Here is a 17,285-nt window from a genome sequence, read left to right on the forward strand (position 1 = left end):
TTTCTAGGAAGAGAAAATTTAGTGGTAGTCTACAATCTTGAGCTTTCCTATGAGAGTACTTATAATAATAAAGCTGAAATTCTTTTACATTGTCCATAATAGGTCTTATTCATTGATGTTATATATAGCAAGGATGATTCTTTTTAAATTCTAGGTACATTTCTTGGTGTTAAGAATTTAAAGAAACTTTATCTAGGTTGGATCTTTTAAAGGTTGACAGGCTAATATGCAATAAAGGCCCCTGGGAATATATACTATTCCCATCTAGTACCCAAAACAAACCTATCTGAATTGAGGCTGAATGAAGACTTCCTTCCCTGATTCCTTAAGACTGATTTCAGTGCTCCATCAAAGGCATTTCTTGTGTTGTAGGAAATGTGAGAAGTGCTTTTATTCAACACTGGCTTCCCCAATTAGAATGTAGGCATCCTCAGTATACCACGCAGATTCCTGGATTTAAAGGATTATTTCAAGTATTGTGGAGCTATCTACAGTCTCAGTCTGTTCCAACAATCAACATTCAAGCAAGGATGGGTACCTGCTCATAAATGTTTCCAAGTGGATTCTTCCTGCAAAACTCTGTGGCAAGCAAGGGTCTATTGGGCTGCTGGCCTCATCCTGTTCTCTGGCCTTGTCCTATCAACCAAGGTAGAGCCTACTCTGGGAGGCAAAAGTGAATCTAATAGTATGGATTTTCAAGGGAACCAAATCCAGAGTAACTGTGAAAATATAAATTACTGGAGGAAGGATAAGTCCTTTATGTACCTGCAAGACCTGCAAGACAATGGTGTGTACTTCCTCTAAGACTATTCTGCCTCACAAGATTATTTTTAAGCAGTTTTTTTTTCTGCAGATATTTTTTAAAGGGGTAATGAAATTTTACCAGGCTTCAGTATACCTGGAATCAAACAAGCTTTGGAGTTTCGCTGCTTTCCTTTAGAATTGGATATAACTTGAGTACAACATTCAAGTCACCAATTTTGGATTCCAGATGTTTCTCTCTTTTTTCGTATTATCTGCTAGATTGACAAGGAAAGAATGTCATCAATGCAAAAAGATTTCCTATGTGTCAAATGGCAAATAAAATATAATGAATAATATGAAGAATCTAGGCACTAAGTTAACCTCTTCTCATACTAATTTATGATTAGTAACTGAGAGAGCAGTAGAATACCTTTTGCTGGTATTCCTTTAAAAGAGAGAATTTACCTCTACACAGAGGGCACAAATATGACCTAGATGAGAGAGACCCTCTCCTCTCAAGTCCCTTTCTGCCAGTCCTATCACTTCCCTTCTTGGAACAAACATGATCATCCATCTCTCCCCATGCTAGATTGCATCTGAGCTCCTGATGCAATGCACATAAATACATCCAGAGGCATGGACCCCAGGGTTTGTCTTTCCATCTAGATCTTCTGTGATGCTTCACTATGAGGAATGCTCACCTTTTCCAAAGTTCTTTTGATGCTCCCAAGGTGGTACAGGAGGGGGTGTATCTGTTGCCATCAGGTTCTAATACTGTGATATTGAGAAGGCTTATAAAGCCTTTCAAAGCAGGATCCATCCACTTTCATCCAGCTTATCAAACAACTCATGAAAGCAGATAAAGTAGGAGCACACAGATTGTTTTATTATTATGTTATCTTCATTGGCAATCCTACCAATTATACTTATTAGAAGCCTGAAATGGCAACATACAATCTATTCATCAGTGGGATATGAATTTTGAGTTAGTGGATAAGAGCTGTGAGCCCAAATAAACCTCTTGTCTTTACAACTTACCTGGCCTGTGGAACTGTGTTACTAGCAACAAAAAGCTGTCTATGATAGTATGTGTCAGAAGGAACTGAGGTGGAAATGAACTGAGTGACAACTCTTACCAGATCATTCTGTTCTTTCAGAAGTATTTCAGATCCAGGTTCTCCCTCCAGGTTGACAGAATCAATGCACTGAGCCAGTGTGTCCTCAGCCCTTTCTCTGTTGAGGGGGCTTTCGATGGCACCAGGGTCTTTGGACTGTTCTGGATGTGGGTCAGCAATGGTCTCTGCAACATGGCCAGGCGCATCCTCTTGCAAATCTCCTCTGGAGCCAGATGGAACTGGATCGTTTGAAGTTACAGCTGGGTCACAGTGTACTTCTGCATCTTCAAGGGAAGAATCATTCTTGGGTATCTCAGTAACATCTGTCCTGTCTCCAGCAGCTAAGGTGTCACCAGCATCATCAGACATTGTAAGTATCTGTTAACATGAGTATGTTATTGAGCTATCATTGAAAGTTCCAAATAATTCAATGAAACCCAATAGGGTTAAACATCTTTCTACCAGTCAATAATTTTTATAGCATTCTACTAAGCTAAATAATGGCCCCAAATGATATCCATCTCCTAATCTCTGTAATCTATGAATGTTCTCTTACACAAAGAGAGAAACTCTGCAGATGTGATTAAAGATCTAGAGATTAGGGTATAATCATGGCTTATCTGGGCCTGAAATGTAGTCACAAACATTCTTATCAGAGAGAAACAGGGCAGATCTGACTACAAAGAGGAAAAGATAATGTGATGACAAAAGGAGAGACTAAAGTGATGAACTTTGAAGATGAAGGAAAAGGTCATGAGCCACAGAATCCAGGCTAGAGGATGAACAGTCAAGGAAACCTTTCTTCCCTTTGAGATTCTAGAAGAAATCAGTCCTGCTAACACCTTGACTTTAGCTCAGAAAATGTGGCTAAGAGATTGACCATAAAAGAATAAAACTGGTGGATATAAGCCACTGAATGTGTTGTGTATACTGGCCTGAGTTCAAGCCCCAGTACTAGCACAAATACATATACGTAACATCATTGGAGACTCACAGTGAGATACTATATACACACAAATGATTTATTGGGAACCAGCTGGTGAAGGTCTGAGCTCTTGTGTGACAATTTAGTCAGGGAAACACAAGATGGAATAAAAGAAGGAAGAGAAAAGAAGTGAATCATGAAGCCAAATGAGGGAGGTAGCCATTACGAAGTAACCTACCACACAGAAAACGCTCTTGGGAGCTTACAAGTTAGTGACATCAAACAGAATGGTGCTATGTCTGAGAACTTTCTGCAATAATAAAAATGTTCTGTACTAATGCCATCCAATGTGACTAAGTTGAGCACCTGGAAGGTGAATGGTGCAACACAAGAACTAAATTTTTAATTACACTGTTTTTTTTAATAATTCAAATTTACACAGGCACACGTGGCCAGTGGCTACCTTGATGGACAACAAAGATTGAGAAGGTTAATTCAAGGTAATTACATTCTTAGGCTAAAATGAAGACACAGTATTCATATTACCTAAGAAGCCAAATCTTAGGAAAATCAAGTGGACATTTTTGTTGGCCTCAGTGTTTACCAAATGGTCAAATCTTAGATTGTTGCTAAAACCATGGTATAGAAGAAGCCACTTAACAAACTGGCCATAGGATGGGTCAGGCATGTTCACATGGCTCATGCTATCTCTCTTGTCCCCTCAAAGAGCCATTCATTCCACAAGGTGACTGATGATCATTTCTGTTGCTATGCTCTTCCTTGGAGGGTCACATTTCTTACTTTCCACCCATCATTATATATTGGGGCTCTGAAATATCTTCCTCCATTCCATACAGTCAAAAAGTAGATTATTAGTTTCTTAGAAGCTGAAGAAAAGGAGAATGAGAGTGACTGTTAATGGGCATGAGATTTCTCTTGGGAGAGGGTCACAAAAACGTTCTAAAATTAGAATATGACAATGGCTATACAATTCTGTAGATAAGTCAAAAATCACTAAACTGTACACCTAGATTCCCAAATGACACAGGATTAAAATCTCAGAGCTGTTAACAAATGAACCTTCATCCCCTGAGATGAGGCTACCTGCCTCTTCTCTTACATTCAACCAGGGGCCAAATCCCAAAGGCTCTGTCTTCAGAATCCACTTTGTTATGCTTCCCATTGGCCTTTCAATCTTGGGTTTACCCTTTATTGCTTTTCTCTTTCCCATCCCTAACTTTCCAGCTCTAATTATATAGTCTCAGGGAAGACTCCCCTTTCCCATCATGAGACCATATTTTTTTGCCCCAGGGCCTGCCTTAGACCACAATCTTCCTAACTCCACCTTCTTTTTTTTTTTTTTCTCAATTTTTTATTATCAAACTGACGTACAGAGAGGTTACAGTATCATACGTTGGGCATTGGATACATTTCTTGTACTGTTTGTTGCCTTGTCCCTCATGCCCCCCTCCCTCCCCCCTTTCCCTCCCCCCCAGGTGTTCAGTTCACTTACACCAAACAGTTTTGCAAGTATTGCTTTTGTAGTTATTTCTCTTTTTTTACCCTGTGTCTCTCGAATTTGGTATCCCCTTTGAATTTCCTACTTCCAATACCAGTAAACACGGTTTCCAATATACTCAGATAAGATTACAGAGATAGTGTAGGTACAAACATAGGAAGGTGATACAAAACATTATCAATAATAGAAACTACACATACACATAGGACGTTGAAAGTAGTTACAACTGTGATATATCACTTGTTTCCATAACATGGAGTTCATTTCAATTAGCATCATCTTATGTGTTTCTAAGGGTATAGCTATTGGGCCTTGTGATGCTCTGCTATGGCTTGCCTAAACCTGTACTAATTATTCCCAATAAGGGAGGCCATAGAGTCCATGTTTCTTTGGGTCTGGCTCACTTCACTTAGTATAACTTTTTCCAAGTCCTTCCATTTCCTTACAAATGGGACAATGTCATTCTTTCTGATAGAGGCATAAAATTCCATTGTGTAAATGTACCACATTTTCCTGATCCATTCATCTATGGAGGGGCATCTGGGTTGGTTCCAGCTTCTCGCTATGACAAATTGTGCTGCGATGAACATTGTTGTGCTGGTCCACCTTCTAAGTAGCTGGCATTACAGACACAGATTGCCACACCTGGCCCCAGATTTCTGTCTTAATCTATCCTTATGTCTTGGGATCACAGCCATAATGAGAATGGTTCATGGATAAATGATACTTTTGCATCACTTCTACTCCCATTTTTTTCATCTATTGCTGGTCATAGACTTATCTAATATTTTTATTTCTTTGTAGAGTAATTTGAGTATTCATATTATTAATCTAGATTTTTAAGAAGTAGCAATATTTCCTATAAAAAGGAATGTAAGAACAAATCTGGCTACAATAAACATTCATGGGCAAATGAAAAACCATTATGAGTACTTTGATGCATATGTTTAACCTAGACATGCTGTATTGGTCATATGTAAAATTTTAAAATACTATGTCAAGGGGCATTTACCATATGACATATGCACATGTCAATTAGTCTCTATGGGTGGTTAGTTTACACTTCAAGTGCCTTATTGAGTCTTTGGTTAGAAATCTGAAATCTATAATGGATGACCACTGCTGAGAAGTTTCAATTACTGTTTTCTCTGACAGGGACTACAGGGGATGCTAATTAGCATAAGCAGTATTAAAATCATTTTATACTTCTGAAATGGCAAGTGCATAAGATATGTAGATTGGTGAGAAATAATGTACTTTCTGCCCTTCTGTCTCCAGGGCATGAGATTGTACACAGAGTTGAGCAGCCAGCTGAACTTTGCAGTTGGGTTTTTCTAGAGCTAGTAGCTGGCTGTCTGTAGCACTCCAAAGCTATGAGGTCAGCTCTGAGTCCTGAGTCTAGGGGGAAAAAAAGGCCTACAGGACAGTGAGGTAACACTTCAAACACTCCAGAACAGGCTATATAATGAAGCCTGTTTGCTTAGGGACACATGAAGATGTGGCTGCATTCCATAAGAGAGCTTTGACTTATGATAGGGAAGAACCGGGGAGAAAACCTACAGCCCCCACCTACTTCTAATGGCCAAATCTTGTCAGTTCACCTGAATGGCAGAAAAATGGCTGCAATAAAACTCTCCATGACTGCTTTGCATTCAACCAGCAATATTAACGATACTTTCAGAAACACCACAAAAAATCAGCTGTAAGATTTGAATGATAGTTAAGAAATATCTAAAGCTAGGTGCTAGTGGCTCATGCCTATAGTCTTAGCTACTCAGGAGGCCGAGATCTGAGAATCACAGTTAGAAGATAGCCCAGGCAAAAAAGTCAGTGAGACTCCTATTGCCAAGTAACTGCAAACAGCTGGAACTAAAACTGTTGGTCAGGTGGTAGAGCACTAGCCTTGAGCACAAAAGCTCATGGACAGTCCTCAGGCTCAGAGTTCAAGTTCCAGAACTGGCAAAAAAAAAGAGAGCGAGAAGGAAAGAACGATAAGAGTGATAAAAAAGGAGAAGGAAAGAAAGAAGAATCTATAGATGATGTATATACTTCAGCAAGACTGGATTTTTTTTCACATATACTAGAAAATAAAATAGTCATGCAGTCAGTTCTGCTGTAACTTTTTTTTTGTCGGTCATGAGGCTTGAACTCAGTGCTTAGGTGCTGTCCCTAAGCTCTTTTGCTCAAGGCTAGCACTCTACCACTTTGAGCCACAACACCACTTCTGTCTTTCTGGTGGTTAGTTGGAGATAAGAGTCTCAAGGGCTTTCCTACCCCTGGCTTTGAATGGTGATCCTCAGATTTCAGCCTCCTAAGTAGCTACGATTATAGGCATGAGCCACCAGTGTCCAGTCATCGTAACTTCTAATGATGTGTATTGCTAGTCTGTTTACTGCTCTACCTGAGACTAGTTTCATTTTCTCTAATCTGCCTCTCCTATTGACTGATTCCAGATGCTACTGTGGGAGAAATCTCACTCAAGGCTATGTATTTCTGTCAGAAATCATGTTCCAAATGCACAGCTGTCTGAGCAGGTGCTGTTGGGGCCCAGTAGGACCTCAGGTGGGGTGCACCTGATGTTTGCTGGGGTGGCTGCATCTCGGCCTGGGTGCCAGATGAGCCGCTGGGTCTTTTGTGATTTGGGGTTTGGAATGTGCGCATTATTACTGCAAGCATGTCCATGTCTTTGATGGAGACTCAAGCCACAGAAACAAGGAAGCTGCTTCAGGAAACCCCAAAGAGAGGAAGCGTGGTGGATAAAGAAGCCTGGGAATAAGTTAGTGTTTTCATGAGAAAATTCATTCATCACCTAAAATGCTCCTAGAACTTTGTAAGATGGTGGGACAACAGCATTACAGCTCCATCAGGTAAGTGCAGATCACTGTCTTCAGAAATAACTGATTAGTTTGATTAGTTTGAGGAGCAAAAGTGAAACAGTTAAAAAGCTCAGTCCAAGAGTGCTTGTTTAGCAGGCAGAGGCTCTGAGTTCCATCCCCAGCACAGGGGTAGGGTGGGGGTAGGAGTGGGGAGGAAGGTATGCAAAAAGCATATTAAATAAAGAAAAAAAAGTTCCTGCTCAAGTCTGACCTGCTTGGCTTATTCCAACTCCTCTGGGTGGGAGCATGTGCAAATGTGTGGCTCTCTAGGGATGAGCTCTAGGCAGTGAGGATGGGCCCTGTATGGTTAGGACAGACTGATGGAGGAAGCAGGGAAACCTCCCTCTGGTTCTGGTCTCAATGTCCCTTTATGGGCCAATGATCTGTTCCTTCTCATTGGTTTCCCTTCACTCCCTCATCCACAAAGTCAGGATGAATGAAGTGATAGGTATACTTGGTTCCCTAGGCCTGATTACAGAACTGGGCCAGTCCCTGATGACAGAGAAAGATAAGGACAAGATTTCCAGTTTTTCATAAATCTAACTTTATTCAACATAAAGCTCTGCCTTCACCTTACAAGTTTAGCTTTGTGCTTTTCTTGGTGTTAAAATATCTCTCATTCTATGAAAATGTACTGACTGTGGTTGAGTTATTTTTTAAAGGGCCTCCCTTGGCAGAATAGAAATATGGTAATATGATGTGTATGAGATCACCTCCCTGGTTTAAAAAAAAGTGCTGGTCGGTAAAGAACCAGGAATAAAACTGGGCTGAGGCTTCCAGGTCCTGCTAAGCCTGACAAGTGCACACAATCAGGCCCCAAGATGGTCTCCACGTGTATGCCCTGCACTATTCTAAAGCCTGAGACCTACTGGCTCTTGTTGGAAAGTGTTAGAAGCATCGTCCCAAGACACCTGTGGCCTCTCCAGTGCCAAGCTGTCTGCCTGCCTTCTGAAGCTCTTAAGGCACCCAACACCTCTGGCTCTCGACCTTGGTCATTGCTCACATGGTTCATAGCCCTTCATGCTCTCTGCCTTTGCTTATGTGGTTCTACCTGGACTGCTCCAATCTGCCTGCCTGGTGAACTCCTATTCCTTCAGATACTCCATATCTGTCCCTTTTATTTTGAAAATTTCCCTAATCTTCCCCACTCCTTCCAAAGAACTAATTGTTCCCCCTCCTAATGTTTTTTGGGGGGTCTTTGTGTGGGTTTCTTCTACTACTACCTTTAAAAATATTTGCTTCTATATTATTCTCGCTTTCAGGGCTCTGACCTTCACTTCTGACCCATAAATATCTACTGAACTGAAATATATTGTGTTTGATGGTGATTTAAAAGAAACAATATTTTCTGAACACCAGTGTTTCACACGTATAATCTTAGCTACTCAGGAGGCTGACATCAGGACAATCCAGGTTCCAAGCCAGCCCAGGCAGAGAAGTCCAAAGGATCCTATTTCCAAAATAACTAGCAAAAAGTCTGGCTAGGGGTATGGCTCAAGTGGTAGAGTACTAGCACAGAGTACTAAGTTCAAACTCTGGTACTGGCCAAAATAATAATAGTTGATACAAGCCTTGCCTTATAAGTAAGAGGCTGTTCACATGGCATGGATCTCTGAAATTCAGAAAGGCCCCTTCCTACCTTCAAATTCCTCCTGCACTGGCTTGGCTCCCTGGTGCCTCAAATCCCACCCCTAAAGTCCATTCTTTGCTTAGGGCTTACAGGATAAGAAGTAGATGGGATTCTTCTAGGATCTTAGGTTTGGTGGAAGGAAAAGAAGGAAGAAGAGAGTCTGGAAATATGGGGGTGGGAAGGGGCCACCGGGAGGCAGAGAGCGCAGTCAGGGGCGTCCTTAGTTATGGAAAGTTGGCCCAATCTTATGGAGTTCAGGGGGCACTGATTTATTGGACCCTTCTGAAAGTTCTGGATGGAAGCACACGGGATGGGCTCAGTCAGCAGGGCACAGGTTACCTTCTGAGAGCCTGCTCACTGAAGTCTTCCCCCTAGGGGAGGAGAAGGGGTTTGGACTTCGGGGCACCTGGGAGTACTTACCAGATTCCGGGGAGACCACTGGGGAGGAGTGGGGCTTGGGGTTGGGAGCAGGACCCCGGCCCTGAATGCGGATGGGCTCAGAGCGCTGGCTGGGGCGGCAGGACATCGAGGGTCTGCAGCGGAGGGCCGATGGGGGAGGGGAGGAGGGGCGACAGAGGTAGGTGGGGGGTCGAGGCCGAGGCTAGCACACCCGGGAGGGAGGCCTTCGCCTTCCGGGAACTTCCCCCTCGGCGCCCCAGGCCGCGGGGATCCTGCAGCCGGCTCCCGACGTGGACCTGAGGCTCCGGGGAAACTTTTCAGACTCGCTAGGTGACCTGCCTGGAGACTTTGGGGGGTCGAGGCAGGCTCCGTGGAGGCTCCCGCCGGCCGAGGGGGCAGACCCGGCGTGCGGGCGTGTGGGTGTGTGCATGAGCGTGGACCTGGAGCGACACACACTCACACACACACACTCACACGCCCGCACCCACGCAGGGCCCTCGGCCGCGCGACTCGCCGCGCCGGCTTCGCGCTAACGCAGAGGGCAGGACAGGGGGGTGAGGGGGACGAGGAGCGACGGCAGGGTCTCCCCGACACCCCGCCGCGCTGCCTGGGGATCCCCGCCCGGGGAAAAGGATGGGGGCCGGGAAAGGCCGGGGCTCTTACCGCGGTGGCAGCCGAGCGCGCGCCGAGCGCCCGCGGTCCCGCCCCGCCACGTCGGCAGGGCCGGCAGGGAAGCGGCTGGAGGCGGAGGCGGAGGTGGGGGCGGGCGGGAAGAGGCCTGGGGCGGGTCCTGGGGGCGTGGCCCTGAGGAGAACAGTCCGGGGGGCAAGGCGGGGTGGGTCCTGGAGGCGTGGCCTGGGGGTGGTCCTAGACGGAGGCGCCCTGGGAGCGTGGCTGGGGCGGGGTCTTAGGGGCGTGGATCCTCGGGGCGTGTCCTATGGGATGGGAGGGGTGTGGTGTTCTGAGGGCGGAGCCTATGGGTCCTGTGGGAGGAGTCCCGGGGCCGCCCCGCCCCGTCCCGCGCACGACCTCCTCTGGCTCTGGGAGGAGTGTGCTGGGGAGAAGCACCCACTCCGTTTCCCTGCCCCGGTGCGGGCGAGAAGAGCCCGGGCGTGCCAGCACCCTGATGCGCGGCGGGTTTAGGGGTTTGCCCAACCCCTTTCCTTCTTTTAAAAAGCGCGGGGAAAGCCCTACGGCTTGACGGACGGAAGCCGTCGCTCAGGCTGAGTTCGAGATTCCCCAGGTCTGAGTTCAACAGATGCCCTAACTCTGTCGAAAGACGTGGGGTGGGATTAAAAAACCAAACCACAAAACAGCGCACACACACACACACACACACACACACACACACACACACGTTTGTCAAGGTTGGACGCCAACTCGAGATCTTTCTGTTTCAGCCTCCTCAGTGCTGGGATTATGAGTTATTTTTTCTAAATATATGTGTGTACCTATGCTTTATTGTAAAAGCCAGAAAAAGTAAGTTAGAAACTGATTCTGAGTGTTGTATTCAATACCAATTTTCTGCTACTTAAAAAATTTTAAATGAGTAGCCTCAGTCACTATCATTTTAACAATGTTTAGATTCCACTCTGGATTTTCTAAGTGTATATACACCTATATATACATAGGATTGTTTGCTTTTTATAAAAATGATACTAGCCAAAAGCCATTGGTTCACACCTGTCATACTGGCTATTTAGGAGGCTGACACATGAGGATTGTAGCTCAAAGCCAACCCAGTCAGGAAAGCCTGTGAGACTCTTTCTCCAGTTAATCACCAAAAAGCTGGAAGTGGAGCTGTGGTTCAAGCAGTAGAGTGCTAGCTATGAGCAAAAAAGCTCAGGGACAGCACCCAGGCCCTGGGTTACCTCAGGACAAACACCAAAATAACAACAACAAAACAAAACAAAAAACCAAACAGACAAGATATTAGCATATTTTCTAATTTTTACACATATTCTATCTTCCTTGACTAATAAAACACAGTAATCGAAAAATCTAAGGCCTGTTTCATATTTCATAGTGTTTATATCATTCTGTACTTAATCACTCACCCGTAACAGTTCGTTTTCAGTTTCTTATATTTTCCATATGAAATTTCTTTTAGAAGTGAGTTAAGAACTATTTGCTGTTTTGAAAAACTAGAAAGGTTTCTTAATATGACCATGGATGGAAATTGCTTTGAATCATGAGCAACCTTTCTGAATTCAGCCAGAAGTCACAACCTTAGATAGCACTTGGCTCCTGTATCTCATTTTTCTGTTTCTGTAGTCTGAAGCTGTCACTGTTATCAAATTACTTTCCAGGTGGGACAGGTGTATTTCAGTGTTCCTCAGACAGAAACATTGGTGCAGGTGACTTCTGCTCCTGGCTGCAGGCAGCCAACACCTTTATACCTGCTGATACGAACAACCCAACCAAGCCTCATCAGTTCCTCTCAAGGGAAAGTTCCCTTTTGTCCTTTGACCCAGCAAAGAAGTTCAACCCAAATGATCCTAGCAACAAAGGTCACTTTTTTCCTTTCTGTAAATTATGCTTCCTGCCCTCCCCCTTTTGAGTTAAGGTCTTAAAATGTAGCTCAAACTGGTCTCTAACCCATTATCTTCCTGCTTCATCCTCCTAAATTCTGCCACAACAGGTTTGTACTACCATACCCTGCCAAATTATAACTTTTTATTTAAAATGTAGCTTCTTCCACTCCACTTTTTCAGACTTGTTACTTTTTTGCAATTCAAAAGTATAAATCAAGCTGGGATCCAGTGGCTCATGCCTATAATCCTAGCTCCTCCCTCAGAAGGTTGAGATCAGAGGATTGCAGTTCAAAGCCAGCCTACATAGAAAAGTCTGAGAGATGCCTCCAATTAATTAGCAAAAATGCCCCACTGGAGGCATGGCTGCAGTTCAGGCTGCAAGCACGAAGCCCTGTGTTCAAACCACAGTAAAAAGAAAAAAAAGATGGATGTTTTAATTGTTTAAATATAGAGAAAACTAGAAAATAACATGAAAAAATGATTTGTGTAAAAAGTAATAGAGAATATAATGATAATTCTTAGATTTAACAGATTTTAAGTTTTGATATATTTATTTCAGAACCAGTTTCTTTTTTCTTTGTGCTGGTCCTAGGCTCGAAATCAAGGACTGGGCGCTGCCCCTGAGCTTCTTTTTTTCTCAAGGCTAGCACTGTACACTTGAGCCACAGCTCCACTTCCAAGTTATTTTGGTGAATAATTGGAGATAAGAGTCTCATGATCTTGGCCTCCTGAGTACCTAGGATTACAAGCGTGAACCACTAGTGTCTGCTTAAGACCCACTTTTAACTCACATTTATAATCCTAGTTACTCAGGAGGCTGAGATCTGAGGATTCCAGTTTGAAGCCAACCTGGGCAGAAAAGTCTATGACTCAATTAGCCACCAGGAAGGAAGGAAGGAAGGAAGGAAGGAAGGAAGGAAGGAAGGAAGGAAGGAAGGAAGGAAGGAAGGAAGGAAGGAAGGAAGGAAGGAAGGAAGGAAGGAAGGAAGGAAGGAAGGAAGGAAGGAAGGAAGGAAGGAAGGGCAAACGAGCTGTGGCTCAAGTGAGTGGTAAAGCACCAGCCTCCATAAAAAAAAAAAAAAAAAAAAAAAAAAAAGCTTAGGACAGTACCCAGGCCCAGAACTCAAGCCCCAGGATAGTGTACTTGTGCATACACACACATGCATGTGCATGCACACACATGGTTACAGATGTCTGTTCCTTTAATCTTTATCCTTTCTTGGAGGTCACCATTGTCCTGAGGGTATCTATATTATTTCCTCATATTTCTGAATGTTCACTGCATATTCCCTGACCTGTAAATGTATAGAGTTGTTTCACAATGGCTTAATATTTCATTAATAACATTCTATCCAACTGCTTGTCAAAAGTTTTGCTTTTGAGCCTCACTCATGCATGCATAGTATCATGTTTGTTCATACATGTAGCTGTAGGTGTTCATGTCAATGTCTTTACAATTCCATGTATGTCACAATTGATACATTTCCTCCTTAACGTGTGTTTACTGTGTTCAACTTTTATATGTTTCTAGTTAATGCTGCAATGGCCATCTTTGTATGTATTTTCTTATATCCCAGCTAGATAGGGAATACTGTGTTTCCTTTACTAGACCAAGTCCTGTTATTCTTCAGTGTGATTCAATTGTTCATTAAATATACTTTGAAAAGCATGTACTATGTACCAAGTAATGCTTTAAGTGCTGGAATACAGTTTTGAGGAACAAAACCAAGTTCTGCTTTCATGATTCTAGCTTGATACTGAATCAGGCCGAAGAGAAAGAAGGATGTGGAATCGCTAGAGTCTAGACTGGGATGGATGAGTGCAACTCTGGCTGTGGAAGGCCTTGATAACAGAGAGGCATTTCAATGTAGACTTGAAGATGCAAGAGATGAACAAAGGCCAAGCACCAGTGGCTCACACCTGTAATCCTACTTACTCAGGAGGCTGAGATCTAAGGATCACAGTTCAAAGCTAGCCCAGACAGAAAACTCCTTGAGACTCTTATCTCTAACTAACCATTAAAAATATGGAAGTGGAGCTGTGGCTCAAGTGATTGAGCAAAAAATCTGGCATCCAGGCTTTTTTTTTTTTTTTTTTTTTTTTGCCAGTTCTGGGCTTGAACTCAGGGCCTGAGCACTGTCCCTGGTTTCTTTTTTTTGCTCAAGGCTAGCACTCTACCACTTGAGCCACAGCGCCACTTCTGGCTGTTTTCTATATATGTGGTGCTGGGGAATTGAACCCAGGGCTTCATGTATACGAGATAAGCACTTTTGCCACTAGCCCATATTCCCAGCCCAGCACCCACACTTTGAGTTTAAAAAAAAAAAAATTGAACAACAATGTTTGCTGGGGACTGTCTCAGGCAGAGGGAAGTGAGAGTAGAGCTAGTATACTCGCATAAAGGCCTGGTAGCCAGTGAGGCTGGCACAGAGGGAGGATGAGGAGAAGAGAAGATGAGGTCAGGGAGGCTCACAGAGCTTGAGATGGGGTCTTTGAGTGAGAGAAGGGAATCCTCACAGCTTTTGAGTTGTAGTATACTGTGTTTGCTGTTTGAGCCTTGTTGGGTTGAAATGGAGTATGGCTCAATGGGTGGAGGAAGTGTGGAGGCAGAGACCAGTAAGGAGGCCTTTCCAATTGTCTGTGTGAAGTGCTGTTGTCTTCGAGCAGTATGGAAATGGCAGGGAGGATGAGAAATGCTTTGTTTAAGGATCTATTTCAAGAAAACCCAACCCGATTGGTTCACAGATTGGATGTCAGCTTTGAACACAAGAAAAATTCTTGATACTCCATGGGTTTTGGCCCTGAGCTACATGGAGTAAGAGGGGGAAGGATGGAATCTGAGTTGGTGAGGATTCAAAGGGCTGGTTTTCAAGAGCAGAGAATTAGCCGGTCTGGCTGGAGACAGTAACTGGGGCTTCATGAGCACCAGATGGTTTGGTTGTCATGGGCCAGGCTATGAATGCATGGAGTTAAAGAAGAGAAGTAAAGACTGAGTCTTGAATGTTTCATGTGAGAGATGGAGAAGACCCAGAAAGAGACTATGAAAAAATGCTGAAGAGTTCACAGGAAACTTAGGGCACAAGGCAGGGAAGTAAAGGGAAATCAAGTAAAAAATCACTATGAAATCTGTGTAAAGACGTTGCTAGTGATTGGAATGAGATGAAAATTGGCCATGTGGAGTGTTATCTGCTTTGAAGAGCTGTTTCTCTTGAGCAGCGAGGAAGGAAGGAACCCTGATTGAAGTGAGTTTAAGAGAAAAGGTGGAGAACAATCAGAAACAGCTAGTGAAACAGTTCTTTCCCAAATAGTTTTGGTGGGAAGAGGACCTAAGAGCAGGATGCTGGGGACAGGGCAAGGGGGCAAAGAAAGGCTATTTTTGTTGATGATGGGAGAAATGGCAGGGCTATATGCAGATTGGAAATACTGTATTCGAGGAGGAAAATGATGCAGAGGCAGGATAGACTGAGCCCAAGACTGAATCCGAGACTGAGTGATGAGAGAATGACTCTCAATACAGAGTTCAGCCATCCAGAAGGACAGAGGAAAGTACAGGTAGTACAGATATAGGGAGGCAGGTAGAGTTTTCTAGAAGCATGTGGAAATACGTATTTTCCTGGTGAAAATGAAGCATCATTTGTTAGTGGGTGGATGGAGCTCAGTGAGGGTAATGAATTTGTCCAAAGCCATAGGTAGGATGTAGCCACATAGAGAATTTAGCTCAATACTCCCTGTCTCTTTGTTCTCCTACAGTATAAAATATGACTTCCCTATTAGCTGGTTTTCATGGGTTTTGTCTTCCCCATAAGGACTTCTCTCAAAATCATGACAGCCTCAACAAGAGCAGTGTCCTTGTCCCCAGATGCCATCATTATTATGCAATGCTCAGACAAGACACATGTCACGTGACCACATCGGTAGGGAGATGGGTGAGTATTTAGTTGTGTGTGGATGAATTTTCTTAAGACTTTAATCCAGCATTGCCTGAAATTTCCTCCCAGCCAAAGCTGGCTCATTTTTCTTCAGCAAGTCTCTTTGAATCCATTTTTCTAGCTGTATCATTTTCACTCATCACTCCTGGTTGAACCTTCCCAGGCTAGAGAAGTCTTCCTGTTATGTATGAACAGAAAGATGTGAGTCTTCCCCTTCCTCCTGAAAGCAGAAGTAATTCATACTCAGAGGTCCAATGTCATTGGCCAAATTGTGAAGACAAGATGATGTCAGCCAACGAGATTAATTACAGAATGATTACTTAGCTCACAGTTCTTTCTAGGACCTGCTCCACACATCTCATTTGTTTTCATTCAAACCCTAAGACCAGCACAAGAATTAAATAATAATAAAACACATGATAACAATAATGCTGATGAGAAAATAAGAAGTCAGGACACAGTTCCTTTCAGGGGTGGCTAAGTATGGATCAGTGGTTAAACTTCCCTTGGAGGTTGGTTTAAAAAAAAGTTGTGGCTCACATGGACTCTATGGTCTCCCTCATAGGGAATAATTAGCACAGGTTTAGGCAAGTCACAGCATAGGATCCCAACAGCCCAATAACCCTTATGAATACATAAGATGATGCTAAGTGAAATGACCTCCATGTTATGGAAATGACTGTCATATCAATGTTGTAATTACTTTCAACATGTGATGTGAAACCATAGCTTCTATTATTGATGATCCTCTTGTATCCCCTTCCTATGGTTGTGCCTGCACTATCTATGTATCTTATCTGAGTACATTGGAAACCGTGTATACTGGTATTAGAACTAGGAAATTGAAAGGGAATACCAAAATTGAGAGACACAGGGTAAAAAAGACAAACGACTACAAAAGCAATACTTGAAAAACTGTTTGGTATAAATGAACTGAACAACTCATGGAGGAGAAGGGAAAGGGGGAGGGAGGAGGGGAGAATGAGGGAGGAGGTAACAAACAGTACAAGAAATGTATCCAATGCCTAAGTATGAAAGTGTAACCTCTCTGTACCTCAGTTTGACAATAAAAATTTAACAAAAACAAAAAAAAAGGCAAAACAAAACAAAAAAAAGTTGTGGCTCTAAGCTTGCTTTTTTCTTTCTTAAAGCATCTCATTAAGTCAGAATATACTTGAAACTTGTTTGACTTTTAGTTGAAATCAAGTCTGGAAATGTCGAAGATGTTTAGACCAGTGAACAGGTAAAGGTCAATAACTTCCCATGGGATAACAATCTAAAATTCAGACTTTGAACTCTCAAAGATAACATTTAGGAAAAAAACAGTTATATTCACATTGAAAATTTTACAATCGGTTTGCTCATAAGAAGTTAAAACATTTCTATATTTACTGGTTTCCTTTGTAACCTAGAGAAACCTGCTAGTCCACAGTTTGAATGTAGGAATAACTCCAGGAAAGGCCAACAGATGGCACCAAAAGATTTGTAAATTTGCATATAATATGGCAGTGGAGAGGAATGGGGGAAAAGGAAATTATCGAAGCAGTCAGATTGGGAACTCCGCTAGAAGCACACAGCCTATCCTGACTTGTATCAGATGATTTTGTAGATGAT

The 17,285-nt window shown here is 43.1% G+C and overlaps 1 protein-coding gene across 2 annotated transcripts in view; it reads right to left on the minus strand.

The window, feature by feature from the left end:
* The window catches only part of Fam114a1 (family with sequence similarity 114 member A1), a 60,119-nt gene extending 50,179 nt beyond the window's left edge, over nucleotides 1-9,940 (minus strand). Inside the window, exons 1-3 of one of the 2 annotated variants that reach the window (XM_048364337.1) lie at nucleotides 9,872-9,930; nucleotides 5,510-5,701; nucleotides 1,881-2,237 (exon numbers count right to left, since the gene is read on the minus strand). In XM_048364337.1, coding sequence (XP_048220294.1) covers nucleotides 1,881-2,228 — 348 coding nt within the window. In that variant the 5' untranslated portion in view covers nucleotides 2,229-2,237; nucleotides 5,510-5,701; nucleotides 9,872-9,930. Of the gene's footprint in view, nucleotides 1-1,880; nucleotides 2,238-5,509; nucleotides 5,702-9,871 lie in introns of both variants that reach the window. The other variant, XM_048364338.1, reaches the window with a different exon arrangement.
* Between the last annotated feature and the right edge of the window lie 7,345 nt (nucleotides 9,941-17,285).

Source organism: Perognathus longimembris, chromosome 16 (genome assembly GCF_023159225.1).
Source record: "Perognathus longimembris pacificus isolate PPM17 chromosome 16, ASM2315922v1, whole genome shotgun sequence".
NCBI lineage: Eukaryota > Metazoa > Chordata > Mammalia > Rodentia > Heteromyidae > Perognathus > Perognathus longimembris.